Genomic DNA, 18,295 nt, shown 5'->3' with positions numbered 1-18,295 from the left:
GAACAATGAGGATTACTTGAACCTTTGTTCTTCTTATGATCTTTATCACTTTTGGAATGAGTGGAAGCGGAGGAAACACGTACACCGACCGAAACACCCACGGGCGTCCACTGCTATTGCTTGAGGGTCTCTCGACCTGGAACAATATCTCTGAAGTTTCTTGTTGAGGCGAGACGCCATCATGTCTATTTGAGGAATTACCCCAAAGACTTGTCACTTCTGCAAAGACCTCTGGATGAAGACCCCACTTTCCTGGATGGAGATCGTGTCTGCTGAGGAAGTCTGCCTCCCAGTTGTCTACTCCTGGAATGAAGATCGCTGACAGAGCGCTTGCATGCCTTTCCGCCCAACGAAGCACCTTTGTGGCCTCTGCCATTGCCGCTCTGCTCTTCGTTCCGCCCTGGTGGTTTACGTATGCTACTGCTGTTATGTTGTCCGACTGAAGTAAGACGGGCCGATTGCAAAGAAAATGTTCCGCTTGCAGAAGGCCGTTGTGAATGGCCCGTAACTCCAGCACGTTTATGTGTAGACACATTTCCTGGCTTGTCCATTTTCCCTGGAAGCTTTCTCCCTGCATGACTGCTCCCCAGCCTCGGAGATTCGCATCCGTGGTCACTACGATCCAGTCCTGGACCCCGAACCTGCATCCCTCTAGGAGGTGAGAGCTGTGTAGCCACCACAGGAGTGAGATTCTGGTCTTGGAGGACAGGGTTATCCTTCGGTGCATGTGCAGATGGGACCCGGACCACTTGTCCAATAGGTCCCATTGAAACACTCCGGCATGGAATCTGCCAAACTGAATGGCCTCGCAGGCCGTTATCATCTTCCCCAGCAACCGAGTGCATTGATGGATCGATACTCTTGCTGGTTTCAGAATTTGTTTGACCAGGTTCTGATTTTCCAGAGCCTTTTCCACTGGAAGAAAAACTCTCTGTAATTCTGTGTCCAGAATCATTCCCAAAAACGACAGCCGTCTCGTCGGAACCAACTGCGATTTTGACAAGTTTAGGAGCCAACCCTGTTGCTGCAGAATTGTCAGGGAGAGTGTAATGTTCTGTAGTAATTGGTCCCTGGATCTCGCCTTTATCAGGAGATCGTCCAAGTACGGGATAATTGTGACTCCTTGTTTGCGCAGGAGAACCATCATTTCGGCCATTACTTTGGTGAAAACCCTCGGAGCCGTGGACAGACCAAACGGCAACGTCTGAAATTGGTAATGACAATCCTGAACTGCGAACCTCAGGTAAGCCTGATGTGGGGGATAAATGGGAACATGTAAGTAGGCATCCTTTATGTCTACCAACACCATAAAATCCCCCTCCTCCAGACTGGATATCACAGCCCGGAGAGATTCCATAATGAATTTGAATTTTTTTAGGTAGAAATTGAGGGATTTGAGGTTCAGGATTGGTCTGACTGAGCCATCTGGCTTCGGAACCACAAACAGGCTTGAATAAAAGCCTTCTCCCTGTTGTGACGGGGGAACCCTACAATGACTTGATTGTGACACAATTTTTGTATTGCGGCGCATGGAAGAGAAGCTGGTAAGGCTGATTTGAAAAATCGGTGAGGGGGGAACGTCTTGAAACTCCAGTTTGTACCCTTGGGACACTATTTCTAAAACCCATGGGTCTAGGCCCGAACGAGCCCAGAACTGACTGAAGAGCCAGAGACGTGCCCCCACCGGTGCGGACTCCCGCAGAGGAGCCCCAGCGTCATGCGGTGGACTTGGCAGAAGCCGGGGAGGACTTCTGCTCCTGGGAACCGGCCACGGACGGTGATCGCTTAACCTTTCCCTTTCCTCTAGTAGCAAGGAAGGAAGACCCTCTGCCTTTTCTGTATTTATAGGGGCGAAAGGACTGCATCTGATACTGGTGTGCTTTCTTTTGTGGTGCAGACACAAAAGGTAAAAATGATGACTTAGGCATATAAGGTAAAAATGATGACTTACCCGCGGTAGCCGTAGATACCAACTCAGCGAGGCCGTCACCAAACAATACACCACCTTTATACGGTAGAGACTCCATAGCTTTTTTGGAATCAGCATCAGCATTCCATTGATGAATCCACAATGCTCTCCTAGCTGAGACTGCCATGGCATTGGCCCGTGAACCCAAGAGGCCAATATCTCTCGCAGCTTCCTTTAGGTAGACTGCAGCGTCCCTGATATGACCTAGCGTCAGAAGAATGTTATCCCTATCGAGGGTATCCAATTCAGATGACAGGTTATCTGCCCATTTTTCGATAGCACTACTCACCCACGCAGATGCAATGGCTGATCTGAGTAGTGTACCCGTGGAGATATAAATGGATTTCAATGTATTTTCCTGCCTACGATCCGCAGGATCCTTTAGGGCTGCCGTGTCAGGGGAAAGGAAGAGCCACCTTTTTGGATAGCCGTGATAAAGCTTTGTCCACAATGGGGGGTGACCCATTTATCCCTATCCCCAGACGGAAACGATACGCCGCTACAATCCTTTTGGGAATCTGAAACTTTTTGTCAGGATTTTCCCAAACCTTTTCACAAAGCGTATTCAGTTCATGAGAGGGAGGAAAAGTTACCTCAGGTTTCTTCCCCTTAAACATACAGACCCTAGTATCAGGAACAGCAGGGTCCTCAGTGATATGTAATACATCTTTTATAGCCACAATCATGTACTGAATGCTCTTTGCCAGTTTTGGATCTAATCTGGCATCACTATAGTTGACACTTGAGTCAGTGTCCGTGTCGGTATCCGTGTTTGCCAGCCGGGCAAATGAACGTTTTTGTGACCCCGATGGGGTCTGGACTTGAAACAACACATCCTCTACGGATTTCTTCCAAGCCTGGTTCTGAGACTCAGATTTATCCAATCTTTTATTAATCAGAGCCACATTTGCATTCAAAGCACTCAAAACATTCACCCAATCCGGTGTCGGCGGTGCCGACAGGGTCACTCCCACAGCCTTTTGTGTCCCCAACATAGTCTCCTCCTGGGAGGAGCACTCCGCTTCAGACATGCCGACACACGTGTACCTACCACACGCAGACACACTGGGCCTATAGGGGACAGACCTACAGCAAAGCCTGTCAGAGAGACTCAGAGGGAGATATAGCCAGCCCACACCCCAGCGCCCAAAACTCGGTCTGAACACTACAGACAATGTCCCAGACCTGCATCTCTTTTATAAACTAGTATAATGCACCAAAATCGCTGTGCCCCCCCCCCCCCCCGTTTTCCACCCTGTTACTTGTTACAGCAGTGTGAGGAAGGACCAGCGTCCTGCAGCCATGTGAAGAGAAATGGCGCCGGGCTGTGTGCTGTGAGGGCTAAGCCCCGCCCCCTTACTGGCGCACTTCAGACCCGCTCATTTTTAAACTTTTTGACACTGGCGGGGGTCCAGACAGTGCCCAGGCACCTTGTCCGCTGTTGCCAGATAAATGAGGTTTATATGCTGCCCAGGGCGCCCCCGCGCCCTGCAGTGCTGTTGTGTGTGGGAGCATGGCGCACTGTGCGGTACCTCAAAGCCGTCACTGAAGTCTTCTGATCTTCTTCTACTCACCTGTCTTCTGACTTCTGGCTCTGCAAGGGGGTGACGGCGGGCTCTAGGAATGAACCCCTAGGCGTACCTAGTGTTCCAAACCCTCAGGAGCTAATGGTGTCCTGTAGCCAAAGAAGCAGATCCTTTAAACTCACAGAAGTAGGTCTGACTTCTCTCCCCTAAGTCCCACGAAGCAGGGAGACTGTTGCCAGCAGTGCTCCCTGAAAATAAAAAACCTAACTAAAAGTCTTTTCAGAGAAACTCAGTAGAGCTCCTCAGTGTGCATCCAGTCTGCCTGGGCACAGATTCTAAACTGGAGTCTGGAGGAGGGGCATAGAGGGAGGAGCCAGTTCACACCCCTTTGAAAGTCTTAAAGTGCCCATGTCTCCTGTGGATCCCGTCTATACCCCATGGTTCTTGATGTGACCCCAGCATCCTCTAGGACGTATGAGAAATTAAGATGAATAAATCTCCTGGCCCGGATGGACTTCACCGCAGGGTTCTTATGGAACTTAACGCAGAGATATCGAGACCCCTGTATCTGATTTTCAAAGAGTCAATTACATCAGGAATTATATTGAAGGACTGGCGTATAGCAGAGGTAGTCCCAATATTTAAAAAGGGTATTAAAACTCATCCTGGAAACTATAGACCGGTAAGTTTGACATCTATAGTGGGGAAAATACTGGAAGATATATTAAGGGATACCATACTAGAGTACTTGGATACCTCCAAGGTTATTACAAGGAATCAGCATGGTTTTGTGAAGGACAGGTCATGTCAAACTAACTTAATAAGCTTCTACGAGAAAGTGAGCGATAATATTGATCAGGGTAAAGCAGAGGATGTGGTCTTTCTGGACTTCGTTAAGGTCTTTGACAAAGTCCTACATAAGAGACTAATTTTCAAATTAAGAGAGCTTGGGGTAGGAAACACTGTTTGTACTTGGGTGAGTAATTGTCTGTACAATAGGGAACAGTGAGTGGGGATTAATGGGATGTTCTCTGAATGGGCCTCAGTACTCAGTGGAATACCGCAGGGATCAGTACTTGGGCCATTGCTGTTTAACATATTCATTAATGACCTAGGAGAGGGACTAGAAAGCACGGTGTAAATTTTCGCAAACAATACTAAACTATGTAGAGTAATTAATTCAGACAAGGATGTTGAATCGCTACAGAAATACTTATCTAGACTTGAGGTCTGGGCAGATAAATGGAGAATGAGGTTCAATATAGACAAATGTAAAGTTATGCACTTTGGGACTAAAAACAGGCAGCATACAAACGAAATGGGGAAAATGTAGGGATAACGGGTAGTTGAAAAAGATTTGGGGGTGCTCATCAATAATAAACTTAGTAGCAGTACGCAATGTCAAAATGCAGCAACAAAAGCAAATAAGGTGTTAGCATGCATAAAACGGGGAATGGAGACAAGGGATGAGAGTGTAATCCTGCCACTGTATAAATCATTGGTGTGGCCACACCTGGAATATTGTGGAGAGTTCTGGCTACCTCACTATGAAAACGATATCTTGTAACTCGAAAGGGTTCAAAGGCGAGCCACCAAAATGGGGTAAGGGGTTAGAGGCACTGAATTATGAGGAAAGACTAAAAAAGGTTAGATCACTGGAAAAGATGCAATTGAGAGGGGACATTATTAATATTTATAAATACATAAAGGGACAATACAAGAATTTATCAAATGATTTGTTTATCAAATAATCGTTACATAGGACACGAGGACACACCCTGAGGTTAAAAGTAAAAATAATTCATACACAACGGAGAAAAGGGTTCTTCACAGTAAGAGCAGTAAGGATTTGGAATTATCTGCCAGAGAAGGTAGTATTGGTGGATTCAATAAATAAGATTAAAAATGGATTAGATGGATTCCTAGCTGAAAAAAATATCCAAGGATACAGCATTTAATTATTATAAAATTATAATACAGGTTGAACTCGATAGATGTTTGTCTTTTTTCAACCTCAACAATTATGTAAATATGTAATTGGGGGTACTGTTGTGTGGCCACGGCTCTTTTTTGAGTACACGCTTGTCCTAATTTGAATATAGTGCAGGGCTCCAAAATGTCTAGTTACAGCTCTAAAGCATACTGTATATCTATCTATCTGCCACCTTGGCCCACCACTTGCTAGTTCTGCCACTGGGCAAGCTTTCACTCATTTGTATATAAAGCAATGACAAGTATGTGATTGATTAAATGATCACATAATATTTCAATTTCAGAGTTAATATAATGTAAATAAGGCAATTTAACAGCCATGAATAATTCTCACTCCATCATATGGTTGAATTAAAATGTACAACACTAAAGGTGATTCCTATACCTGAAAAAGATAAAGAATAATATATAGATTTATAATAAAGTTTCTAAATACCTGTACAAACTCACTTTTAAAACAAGATGCTTCTAACATTTTTCCAGGCTATGATTTGAGGAAACAGAATCACCATATTTTTTGTAAGGGAATCACATTATACATGTGTCCTCATACAAACAGCCTCAATACACCATATGATGCGAGATATCTGGCGTGAGTGAGCCGTCAAGTCCCAAGGAACCCCCTCTAGCATTTGGCTTCTTTTTTGCATTTTTTTTACCTGAAAATGTGTCTTAGTGGTAATGCGATACATCAGAGGGGTATATGCAATTGCGGTCGAATTTCTGCAAATGTTGAAAAATGGGGCATTTTCGACACAAAAAAAAATTCGACAATGCAATACAGTACTTTTCGACAAAAAAACGTCCGTTTCAGATTCGACTCTTTGAAATTCCACAGTTGTCAAATTCGACATGTCTGCAATGGTAAAAATGCGGCTTTTCGACAAAAGACGGTGAATAAACAGGACATTTAAAATGAAAACTATGTAACTATGGGGGTGGGGCTACACAGGGTATTGCTGAGGGCAATATTTAGTATGGGGCAGTGAGTGGTGTGTTATATCAGGACCGCAGTGCCTCTGCCTCCTACCTCCCCATGTGCACCCATCATCTCCTCTCCCCTTAAGTACCTCTGCCTCACCAAGCATGCCTCCGTCCCCTTCCCCATGAGTGCCTCTGCCTCTCCTCATGTGCATCCATCATCTCTCCTCCCCATATGTACCTCTGCCTACTGCCTCATCAAGCATGCCTATATCCCCTCTCCCCATGAGTGCCTCTGCCTCCCCATGAGTGCCTCTGCCTCCTACTTCCCCATGTGCAACTATCACCTCCCCATCCCATATGTACCTATGCCTCCCCTCACCATGAGTGCTCCAACCACTACCTCCCCAATTGTGCCTCTGCCGCCCCCCCATGAATGTCTTTGCCTCCTACCTCCCCATGTGTGCCTATGATCTCCCCTTCCCATATGCACCTTTGGCCTCCCCATGTGTACCTCTGGCCTCTTCCTCCCCATGTGTTCTTCTCCATATGCTTCTCTAACCCCCTCTCCCCATGTGTACCTCTGGCCTCTTCCTCCCCATGTGTTCTTCTTCATATGCTTCCCTAACCCCCTCTCCCCATGTGTACCTCTGGCCTCTTCCTCCCCATGTGTTCTTCTCCATATGCTTCTCTAACCCCCTCTCCTATGTGTACCTCTGGCCTCTTCCTCCCCATGTGTTATTCTACATATGCTTCTCTAACCCCCTCTCCCCATGTGTACCTCTGGCCTCTTCCTCCCCATGTGTTCTTCTCCATATGCTTCTCTAACCCCCTCTCCCCATGTGTACATCTGGCCTCTTCCTCCCCATGTGTTCTTCTCCATATGCTTCTCTAACCCCCTCTCCCATGTGTACCTCTGGCCTCTTCCTCCCCATGTGTTATTCTCCATATGCTTCTCTAACCCCCTCTCCCATGTGTACCTCTGGCCTCTTCCTCCCCATGTGTTATTCTCCATATGCTTCTCTAACCCCCTCTCCCATGTGTACCTCTGGCCTCTTCCTCCCCATGTGTTATTCTCCATATGCTTCTCTAACCCCCTCTCCCATGTGTACCTCTGGCCTCTTCCTCCCCATGTGTTATTCTCCATATGCTTCTCTAACCCCCTCTCCCATGTGTACCTCTGGCCTCTTCCTCCCCATGTGTTATTCTCCATACGCTTCTCTAACCCTCTCTCCTCATGTATTCCTCTGAGCTCCTTTCCCTATATGTAACTCTGCCTCAGTCTCCATACCTACTGTGCCTTTACCCCCTCCCCAAGGCTGGTGGTTGCTGATCAAAAGCAGCATGGACTAAAGGAGACAAGTCTGTGTTCAAAGCTACATAATTGAACCTAAAGATGGCAGGTAAGAAACATTTTCCTTTTAATATTGATTAAAGGGATTACGTAGTAGGTACTGAGTTTAAGAAGCTGAGTGTTTTCAGCAAATTCAATGCTAAATGTAAAGCCTTGGGGCCCCTTAAAATTCTATCTATGCCCCTGCCCGTATCACTACTTGGTATAAAATAAAGTCCCCAGTAGGCATACGTTTGTTTGGGATCTTGAGATCCACTGGACAGAATTTGATGCGGTATTCCCAATTCTGTAGAGCATTTGTCGAGGAAGGTTTAGGTGTATGAAACATTAATCTACGTCAAAAGGGATCCGAGCTTTGACGAGTCTTGTGAAACAAATCGGCTTCCGTGCGAAGTCGGGGCAGATCGCTAGTAATGAACAAAATAAAATATTTGGCTGCTGTCATTAAACAAAAAATCATTGATCCAAGGTTGATATTATGATGTTGATTGTGGTCTTAGTGCCTGAACTGCATTAGTCTATGACAACCTGTAAGCAATGCAGTCACATCTGACCATCTGAACAGAACCCTTCTTGGAGGAATGTCAGACTTTTTAGGAACTGCATGTAAAAGGTGAAGTTTTCACCTGTTATTTATATATCTATTGAAATGGGGGTATGCCTGATAAGATATTAATGCAGGAAATTATATTATCCCACTAGGGCCCCACTAATGGCCTCAATTTTGAGAACATGATTTAAAGTTAATGGGGAAGTCTGTAGAATGGAAAGCTGTTCTGCTATCTGATTGGCAGCAAATTACATGTGGGGGAAGGCAAGGACTCCTATCCAAGTAATCCCTCAATTGTGGCTTTTAATGGGAATAACTCTCCATGGCAGTGCTAGTATATCCGATATCTGATAACAAACAGTTACGGTCAGGATCTGACTGGGAAAGGCTGAAAATACAGCCTTTCGTGGAATGTTATCATTCAAATTCTGCACACTTTGAAAGCCGATCCCGAGCTTGCAGTGAAGCCTTCCTACAACATATGAAGACAAGCTTGAAAATGGCTGCATTTAACAAACAATACTGCAGGGGACATAAAAACTGCTATTACCATTTTGAGGTAATGTCCCGTCACTGTGAACATTCATATGCCGTTAGATGCTGGGAGCCCCCATTGTATAAAATAACAGCAGTGCTGCATAGCTTGCATTTGCTCTTAAGGAGGTGCAGAGTATATATAATAAGCACACACTTATTCATGGTCTGTGGCTATTAAATCACTTCGCAGCGCTGATTTGTCATCCACTTAAAAAATCATGACACAGGTCAGTAGAGGGACAGAAAAAAAACACAAAACCAACAAACACATACACTCAAGATATTCCCCTTCAATCATTTTATTCTCCTTAGTACAGTATGCTGTAATCACAGTTACAAAGATCACACAATATGCAGTTTACTCCACAAAGAACATGGTATAAGCTGGATGTATGGGAGATGCGGGGGTTGGAGGGAGGGTTTCCTTGTAATAATAAAATGCAGCTGTGCAGTGTTACCCAGGGAACTGGAGGAACCATGCAACCATGAACCACTCAAAACTAAACATAATGTTTATCTGTTGCTCAATGTGAACATTCAGCTGAGGAAAGGTGGTCCTCACTTGCCAAGTCACAAGACAGAGGAATAATAAATGGTTATAATTGCACACATAATATTAAGCATTGTTAGGTCCTCTACTGTACGTATAACACTGTGAGTGACCTTTTGTGAAATTACTAGTTGCCAGCACACCAAAATTACGGAACATAACAGTAATGTCAGTACTGGCGGCTGTCCGAGACCAAACGGAGCAACAATTGAATTGCTCCATCAGGTGCCATCTAGTGGCTGGCAAAACACTTAAATTCCCCCCACTGAGGTGAGGAGCAGCGTTAGCCTTTTATTATATAGGATGTTTTTTCACGTTCTGTAACATAATAAATACCAAAATAATTGGAAAAAATGTATATGTGAAAGTGAAACTGTTTGGCAGGTATCTTAACATTTTTTGAATTTCTTCCATTTGTTTCTTTATAACAAATACCAAAATGTATACATTTGTATGCAACTCTCCTATTCAGATCAGGTGTGCAGTAGAAATTATACTTATCATACAATTAGTAAGAAAAGACAAAGCATATAGCTCGCCGTATCTTGTTCTTGCCTTACTTACAAAGCATGCCTCCCAACATGACCCATTCCAGGAAGGACAAAATGCTCGGTTCCTGATTGTTGTTACCTGCGGTGAAACACCTTTCTTATCCATTAACTAGTTCAACACAGGCAACGGCAATCCTACATTAACAGGGAAGTCCAGGAACAGAGCATTTTGTCCCTCCTGGAATGGGTCATGTGGGGAGGTATGCTTACAGGTCTGTCCTTTACTGCAGGAAGGCTATCCCATCTCTGTCGCCAGCAGTGGAAGCCACAGGAGGGGAGCCGAGGGGGGAGAGGCTTGTTACTGGTGTTATCCATAAGGAGTAACTGTTTCTCAGATACATACAGGCCATGTAGGTAAAGGTATCTATATAATAATCCTCAATTCTTAAACAGATACCCTTACACATATACGGCATGCATGCATCTGAGCAACAGTTATTTCTTGGTAGTGATAATATCAAACATATATAAATACTATATTCAGCATATTTTAACGGGCACAAGTCTTAGAAGACACAGAAACACTTGAATGAAACATGGACCTGTGTTTCTCTCCCATTTTTGGGAATCCCTGCTCACCCCGTCTACGACCTCATTAGTATGCTGTCATCTCAGAGTCACCTGTGAGGCAGGTCTGTTATAGTTAGGCTTGCCATAATATCCCTTTAATCCAGGACGCCTATGATCTATACAGGTTCTATGGCTGATTAGAACCAGGTAAAAATAAGAATTTACTTACCGATAATTCTATTTCTCGTAGTCCGTAGTGGATGCTGGGGACTCCGTAAGGACCATGGGGAATAGCGGCTCCGCAGGAGACTGGGCACAAAAGTAAAGCTTTAGAACTACCTGGTGTGCACTGGCTCCTCCCCCTATGACCCTCCTCCAAGCCTCAGTTAGGATACTGTGCCCGGACGAGCGTACACAATAAGGAAGGATTTTGAATCCCGGGTAAGACTCATACCAGCCACACCAATCACACCGTACAACTCGTGATCTAAACCCAGTTAACAGCATGATAACAGAGGAGCCTCTAGAAAAGATGGGTCACTACAGCAATAACCCGATTTTTTTTTTTTTTTTTTGGTAACAATAACTATGTACCAGTATTGCAGACAATCCGCACTTGGGATGGGCGCCCAGCATCCACTACGGACTACGAGAAATAGAATTATCGGTAAGTAAATTCTTATTTTCTCTAACATCCTAAGTGGATGCTGGGGACTCCGTAAGGACCATGGGGATTATACCAAAGCTCCCAAACGGGCGGGAGAGTGCGGATGACTCTGCAGCACCAAATGAGAGAACTCCAGGTCCTCCTCAGCCAGGGTATCAATTTTGTAGAATTTTACAAACGTATTTGCTCCTGACCAAGTAGCTGCTCGGCAAAGTTGTAAAGCCGAGACCCCTCGGGCAGCCGCCCAAGATGAGCCCATCTTCCTTGTGGAGTGGGCATTTACAGATTTTTGGCTGTGGCAGGCCTGCCACAGAATGTGCAAGCTGAATTGTACTACAAATCCAACGAGCAATAGTCTGCTTAGAAGCAGGAGCACCCAGCTTGTTGGGTGCATACAGGATAAACAGCGAGTCAGATTTTCTGACTCCAGCCGTCCTGGAAACATATATTTTCAGGGCCCTGACAACGTCTAGCAACTTGGAGTCCTCCAAGTCCCTAGTAGCCGCAGGCACCACAATAGGTTGGTTCAGGTGAAACGCTGAAACCACCTTAGGGAGAAACTGAGGACGAGTCCTCAATTCCGCCCTGTCCGAATGGAAAATCAGATAAGGGCTTTTACAGGATAAAGCCGCCAATTCTGACACGCGCCTGGCCCAGGCCAGGGCCAACAGCATGACCACTTTCCATGTGAGATATTTTAACTCCACAGATTTAAGTGGTTCAAACCAATGTGACTTTTGGAACCCAAAAACTACATTGAGATCTCAAGGTGCCACTGGAGGCACAAAAGGAGGCTGTATATGCAGTACCCCTTTTACAACGTCTGAACTTCAGGGACTGAAGCTAGTTCTTTTTGGAAGAAAATTGACAGGGCCGAAATTTGAACCTTAATGGACCCCAATTTCAGGCCCATAGACACTCCTGTTTGCAGGAAATGTAGGAATCGACCCAGTTGAATTTCCTCCGTCGGGCCTTACTGGCCTCGCACCACGCAACATATTTTCGCCAAATGCGGTGATAATGTTTTGTGGTTACATCCTTCCTGGCTTTGATCAGGATAGGGATGACTTCATCCGGAATGCCTTTTTTTTTTTCCTTCAGGATCCGGCGTTCAACCGCCATGCCGTCAAACGCAGCCGCGGTAAGTCTTGGAACAGACAGGGTCCTTGCTGGAGCAGGTCCCTTCTTAGAGGTAGAGGCCACGGATCCTCCGTGAGCATCTCTTGAAGTTCCGGTTACCAAGTCCTTCTTGGCCAATCCGGAGCCACGAATATAGTGCTTACTCCTCTCCATCTTATCAATCTCAGTACCTTGAGTATGAGAGGCAGATGAGGGAACACATACACTGACTGGTACACCCACGGTGTTACCAGAGCGTCTACAGCTATTGCCTGAGGGTCCCTTGACCTGGCGCAATACCTGTCGAGTTTTTCCCAACGGTTTATAATCATGTGGAAGACTTCTGGGTGAAGTCCCCACTCTCCCGGGTGGAGGTCGTGTCTGCTGAGGAAGTCTGCTTCCCAGTTGTCCACTCCCGGAATTGCTGACAGTGCTATCACATGATTTTCCACCCAGCGAAGAATCCTTGCAGCTTCTGCCATTGCCCTCCTGCTTCTTGTGCCACCCTGTCTGTTTACGTGGGTGACTGCCGTGATGTTGTCCGACTGGATCAACACCGGCTGACCTTGAAGCAGAGGTCTTGCTAAGCTTAGAGCATTGTAAATGGCCCTTAGCTTCAGGATATTTATGTGAAGTGATGTCTCCAGGCTTGACCATAAACCCTGGAAATTCCTTCCCTGTGTGACTGCTCCCCAGCCTCGCAGGCTGGCATCCGTGGTCACCAGGACCCAGTCCTGAATGCCGAATCTGCGGCCCTCTAGAAGATGAGCACTCTGCAACCAACACAGGAGGGACACCCTTGTTCTTGGTGACAGGGTTATCCGCTGATGCATCTGAAGATGCGACCCGGACCATTTGTCCAGCAGGTCCCACTGGAAAGTTCTTGCGTGGAATCTGCCGAATGGGATTGCTTCGTAGGAAGCCACCATTTTACCCAGAACCCTTGTGCATTGATGCACTGAGACTTGGCTCGGTTTTAGGAGGTTCCTGACTAGCTCGGATAACTCCCTGGCTTTCTCCTCCGGGAGAAACACCTTTTTCTGGACTGTGTCCAGGATCCTCCCTAGGAACAGAAGACGAGTCGTCGGAACCAGCTGCGATTTTGGAATATTGAGAATCCAATCGTGCTGCCGCAACACTACCTGAGATAGTGCTACACCGACCTCCAACTGTTCCCTGGATCTTACCCTTATCAGGGAATCGTCCAAGTAAGGGATAACTAAAATTCCCTTCCTTCGAAGGAATATCATCATTTCGGCCATTACCTTGGTAAAGACCCGGGGTGCCGTGGACCATCCATACGGCAGCGTCTGAACTGATAGTGACAGTTCTGTACCATAAACCTGAGGTACCCTTGGTGAGAAGGGTAAATTTGGACATGAAGGTAAGCATCCTTGATGTCCCGAGATATCATGTAGTCCCCTTCTTCCAGGTTCGCAATCACTGCTCTGAGTGACTCAATCTTGAATTTGAACCTCTGTATGTAAGTGTTCAAAGATTTTAGATTTAGAATCGGTCTCACCGAGCCGTCCGGCTTCGGTACCACAACAGTGTGGAATAATACCCCGTTCCCTGTTGCAGGAGGGGTACCTTGATTATCACCTGCTGGGAATACAGCTTGTGAATGGCTTCCAAAACTGTCTCCCTGTCAGAAGGAGACATCGGTAAAGCCGACTTTAGGAAACGGCGAGGGGGAGACGTCTCGAATTCCAATTTGTACCCCTGAGATATCACCTGAAGGATCCAGGGGTCTACTTGCGAGTGAGCCCACTGCGCGCTGAAATTCATTGAGACGGGCCCCCCACCGTGCCTGATTCTGCTTGTAAAGCCCCAGCGTCATACTGAGGGCTTGGCAGAGGCGGGAGAGGGTTTCTGTTCCTGGGAACTGGCTGATTTCTGCAGCCTTTTTCCTCTCCCTCTGTCACGGGGCAGAAATGAAGAACCTTTTTCCCGCTTGTCCACGAAAAGACTGCGCCTGATAATACGGCGTCTTCTCATGTTGCTTCCAAATGCCGTTTGAAATCCGCATCACCTGACCACTGTCGTGTCCATAACCCTCTACTGGTAGAAATGGACAACGCACTTAGACTTGATGCCAGCCTGCAAATATTCCGCTGTGCATCACGCATATATAGAAATGCATCTTTTGAATGCTCTATAGGCAAAAATATACTGTCCCTATCTAGGGTATCAATATTTTCAGTCAGGGAATCCGACCACGCCAACCCAGCACTGCACATCCAGGCTGAGGCGATTGCTGGTCGCAGTATAACACCAGTATGTGTGTAAATACATTTTAGGATACCCTCCTGCTTTCTATCAGCAGGATCCTTAAGGGCGGCCATCTCAGGAGAGGGTAGAGACCTTACAAGCATGTGAGCGCTTTATTCACCCTAGGGGGTGTTTCCCAACGCACCCTAACCTCTGGCGGGAAAGGATATAATGCCAATAACATTTTAGAAATTATCAGTTGTTATCGGGGGAAACCCACGCATCATCACACACGTCATTTAATTTCTCAGATTCAGGAAAACTACAGGTAGTTTTTCCTCACCGAACATAATACCCCTTTTTTGGTGGTACTCGTATTAAACATTTTTCATTGCCTCCATCATGTAACGTGTGGCCCTACTGGAAGTCACATTTGTCTCTTCACCGTCGACACTGGAGTCAGTATCCGTGTCGGCGTCTATATCTGCCATCTGAGGTAACGGGCGCTTTAGAGCCCCTGACGGCCTATGAGACGTCTGGACAGGCACAAGCTGAGTAGCCGGCTGTCTCATGTCAACCACTGTCTTTTATACAGAGCTGACACTGTCACGTAATTCCTTCCAACAGTTCATCCACTCAGGTGTCGACCCCCTAGGGGGTGACATCACTATTACAGGCAATCTGCTCCGTCTCCACATCATTTTTCTCCTCATACATGTCGACACAAACGTACCGACATACAGCACACACACAGGGAATGCTCTGATAGAGGACAGGACCCCACTAGCCCTTTGGGGAGACAGAGGGAGAGTTTGCCAGCACACACCAGAGCGCTATATATATACAGGGATAACCTTATATAAGTGTTTTTCCCCTTATAGCTGCTGTATCTTTAATACTGCGCGTAATTAGTGCCCCCCCTCTCTTTTTTAACCCTTTCTGTAGTGTAGTGACTGCAGGGGAGAGCCAGGGAGCTTCCCTCCAACGGAGCTGTGAGGGAAAATGGCGCCAGTGTGCTGAGGAGATAGGCTCCGCCCCCTTATCTCCCGTTTTTCTATGTATTCTGGCAGGGGTTAAATGCATCCATATAGCCCAGGAGCTATATGTGATGCATTTTTTGCCATCCAAGGTGTTTTTATTGCGTCTCAGGGCGCCCCCCCCCAGCGCCCTGCACCCTCAGTGACCGGAGTGTGAAGTGTGCTGAGAGCAATGGCGCACAGCTGCAGTGCTGTGCGCTACCTTGTTGAAGACAGGACGTCTTCTGCCGCCGATTTTCCGGACCTCTTCTTCTTCTGGCTCTGTAAGGGGGCCGGCGGCGCGGCTCTGGGACCCATCCATGGCTGGGCCTGTGATCGTCCCTCTGGAGCTAATGTCCAGTAGCCTAAGAAGCCCAATCCACTCTGCACGCAGGTGAGTTCGCTTCTTCTCCCCTTAGTCCCTCGATGCAGTGAGCCTGTTGCCAGCAGGTCTCACTGATAATAAAAAACCTAAAACTAAACTTTTCACTAAGCAGCTCAGGAGAGCCACCTAGTGTGCACCCTTCTCGTTCGGGCACAAAATCTTAACTGAGGCTTGGAGGAGGGTCATAGGGGGAGGAGCCAGTGCACACCAGGTAGTTCTAAAGCTTTACTTTTGTGCCCAGTCTCCTGCGGAGCCGCTATTCCCCATGGTCCTTACGGAGTCCCCAGCATCCACTTAGGACGTTAGAGAAATGCAGGCTTGATTTTAGCCAACCACAGAACCTGTGTAAATCATAGGTGTCCCTTATTGAAGGGATGCTATGGCAAGCCTAGTTATAGATACCAGTCATGATCCAGTCAAAAGCAGTACCTTCCTTACATCAGAGGCCTTGATCAATAACAAGCATGCATTTTCCTTCAAGTCCATTACATACAACTAGAGTGCTTACTGGTGATTGGTGCATGTATAGTGTTGTGCAGAGCAGACAGGTGTACTTTGTGGGCAACATGTCTAATACACTACCCTGAAGCAATGATTTTATATTATATGAAATTAGCAGATTGGCTTTACCTGCTTTTCTAGGATTCTGGTGACTTCTCCTAGAGCTCTGTCCAGAGCAGACACTTTATTGGAGGCAGAGAGCCCACTGTCTTGTGATTGCAACTGTTTCTGGAGATCTTTGGTAAGTCGCTGCAGCCTGAAAACACAACAAATATAATACAATATTCAAAAACAGCATACTCTCACTGTACATATGTTTGTTAAAGTTCAGCTAAGCTCCCTATTTTATTTACTACTCTGGGCTGGTACATGGTTTAGTGGTCTCATAGCTGGCGTACTTCTCTGTTGACAAGGCTGGCAGCAGTGGACTGATTAATGAGCTACCAAGCAGCAGGTAAGGCATGGGTGTGGTATAAAATTGTTGATATTCAGAATGTTGATGTGGACATGAGGTCAATCAGTCAAATGCTACCATTTGCAATTTCAACACTGACATTTTTTTTAAAATGTAAATTAAGTGTCTGAGCCTAACCCTAACCAGCACTGTTGACATTCTGTCCTGTTAAGTGTCGAAATTGTGAATTATAATAAATGGTGACATTCAAAACGTTGGCATGAACAAATACTGAAGGAATAAATCTTTCTTCTACTAAACTACTTTCAGGCCCAGCTCTGCATGAATACCAAGTGAGCGTGGGAGGAGGGATAAATGGCTATGGGGGGTATTCAATTAGTCCCAATGACATTTCGGCCGGTCAAAACGGATGGATAACCAACGGTCATTATTGTGGTATCCAATTAGAGGCAGTTTTGATTGGTCGAAATTGGGCTCCGGTAGGCCACCTATCACGGATAAGTGCCAGCATCGGGGGGAGGAGTGCGCTGCTTCGAAGCTAACTGGATAGCCCCCGGCGATACAATAACCCAAAGTCATTGACCGCGGGTTATTGGATAACCCCCTATGTCAGTGGTTCTCAAACTGTGTGCCTATTCACCCTGGGGTGCTCAGGGCACTTGCAGGGATGCCTTGGGTTGGTGGTCCAGGACCACTTATGGTCAAGGTAATAGGCGCAACCAGTGATGGTGGATGCCAATCATAAAATATGTGGACAAACAGAAGCAAATCTTATCCCTCACCACACAATTAATCCTAAGGATGAAATATAAACACAATTTACTTAATTTAATATTTCTTTATAAATTTCTCAATAAGAAACTTTTGGCCTAGGGGTGCCGTGAAAAAAAATGATAGGATGCCGTACTTCAAAAAGGTTTGGGCTATGTGTTTATAATAATGGTCTAGACCAGAGTTTCCCAAACTCCACCATCACAGTCCAGGTTTTAAGGAAAACCATGAGAAAAGGTGACTTAATTAGAACATCAATTAATTTGATATAACCATCTGGACTCAAGCATGCATATCCTTAAAACATGGACTATACTCTTAACTAGACATTAATTAGTACTTACTGTATCAAATACATGGATAAAAAGATATTACTTGGGAGGGAATGGCATGGGCTATTAAATGAGTGACGGAAGCAGATTTAACCTAGAAACGTCCACAAGTTTTTTTTTTGCTATGAAACATTCAGTTTCATTTAATTAGCTGCTCCAAACATGCATAGACAAATATACGTTTATTTCTAATACATATTTATGTCATCACATCTAGATAAAATGCATTCTGACCCATACTTTACATTTTCTGCAGAATCTGGAACAAATCTAAATGGGATGTAGTCAACATCCCAGTGGTCAGAATATCAACGCCGGGATCCCGGCCGCCAGAATGCCGGCAGTGGCGCCAGGGCTATTCCCACTCGTGGGTGTCCACGACACCCACAGAGTGGGAATAAAACCTGTGGCGAGCGCA

The 18,295-nt window shown here is 46.0% G+C and overlaps 1 protein-coding gene across 3 annotated transcripts in view; it reads right to left on the bottom strand.

The window, feature by feature from the left end:
• Positions 1 to 18,295, bottom strand: part of SCAPER (S-phase cyclin A associated protein in the ER) — a 725,664-nt gene that overhangs the window by 289,339 nt on the left and 418,030 nt on the right. For all 3 annotated transcript variants that reach the window (XM_063926586.1, XM_063926587.1, XM_063926588.1), the window contains exon 22: positions 16,489 to 16,615. In XM_063926586.1, the coding sequence (XP_063782656.1) occupies positions 16,489 to 16,615 (127 nt within the window). The remainder of the gene's footprint in view (positions 1 to 16,488; positions 16,616 to 18,295) is intronic.

This window comes from Pseudophryne corroboree, chromosome 6, assembly GCF_028390025.1.
Source record: "Pseudophryne corroboree isolate aPseCor3 chromosome 6, aPseCor3.hap2, whole genome shotgun sequence".
Taxonomy (NCBI): domain Eukaryota; kingdom Metazoa; phylum Chordata; class Amphibia; order Anura; family Myobatrachidae; genus Pseudophryne; species Pseudophryne corroboree.
Note: the sequence above shows the minus strand (reverse complement) of the source record. Positions and strands in the feature narration are given on the sequence as shown.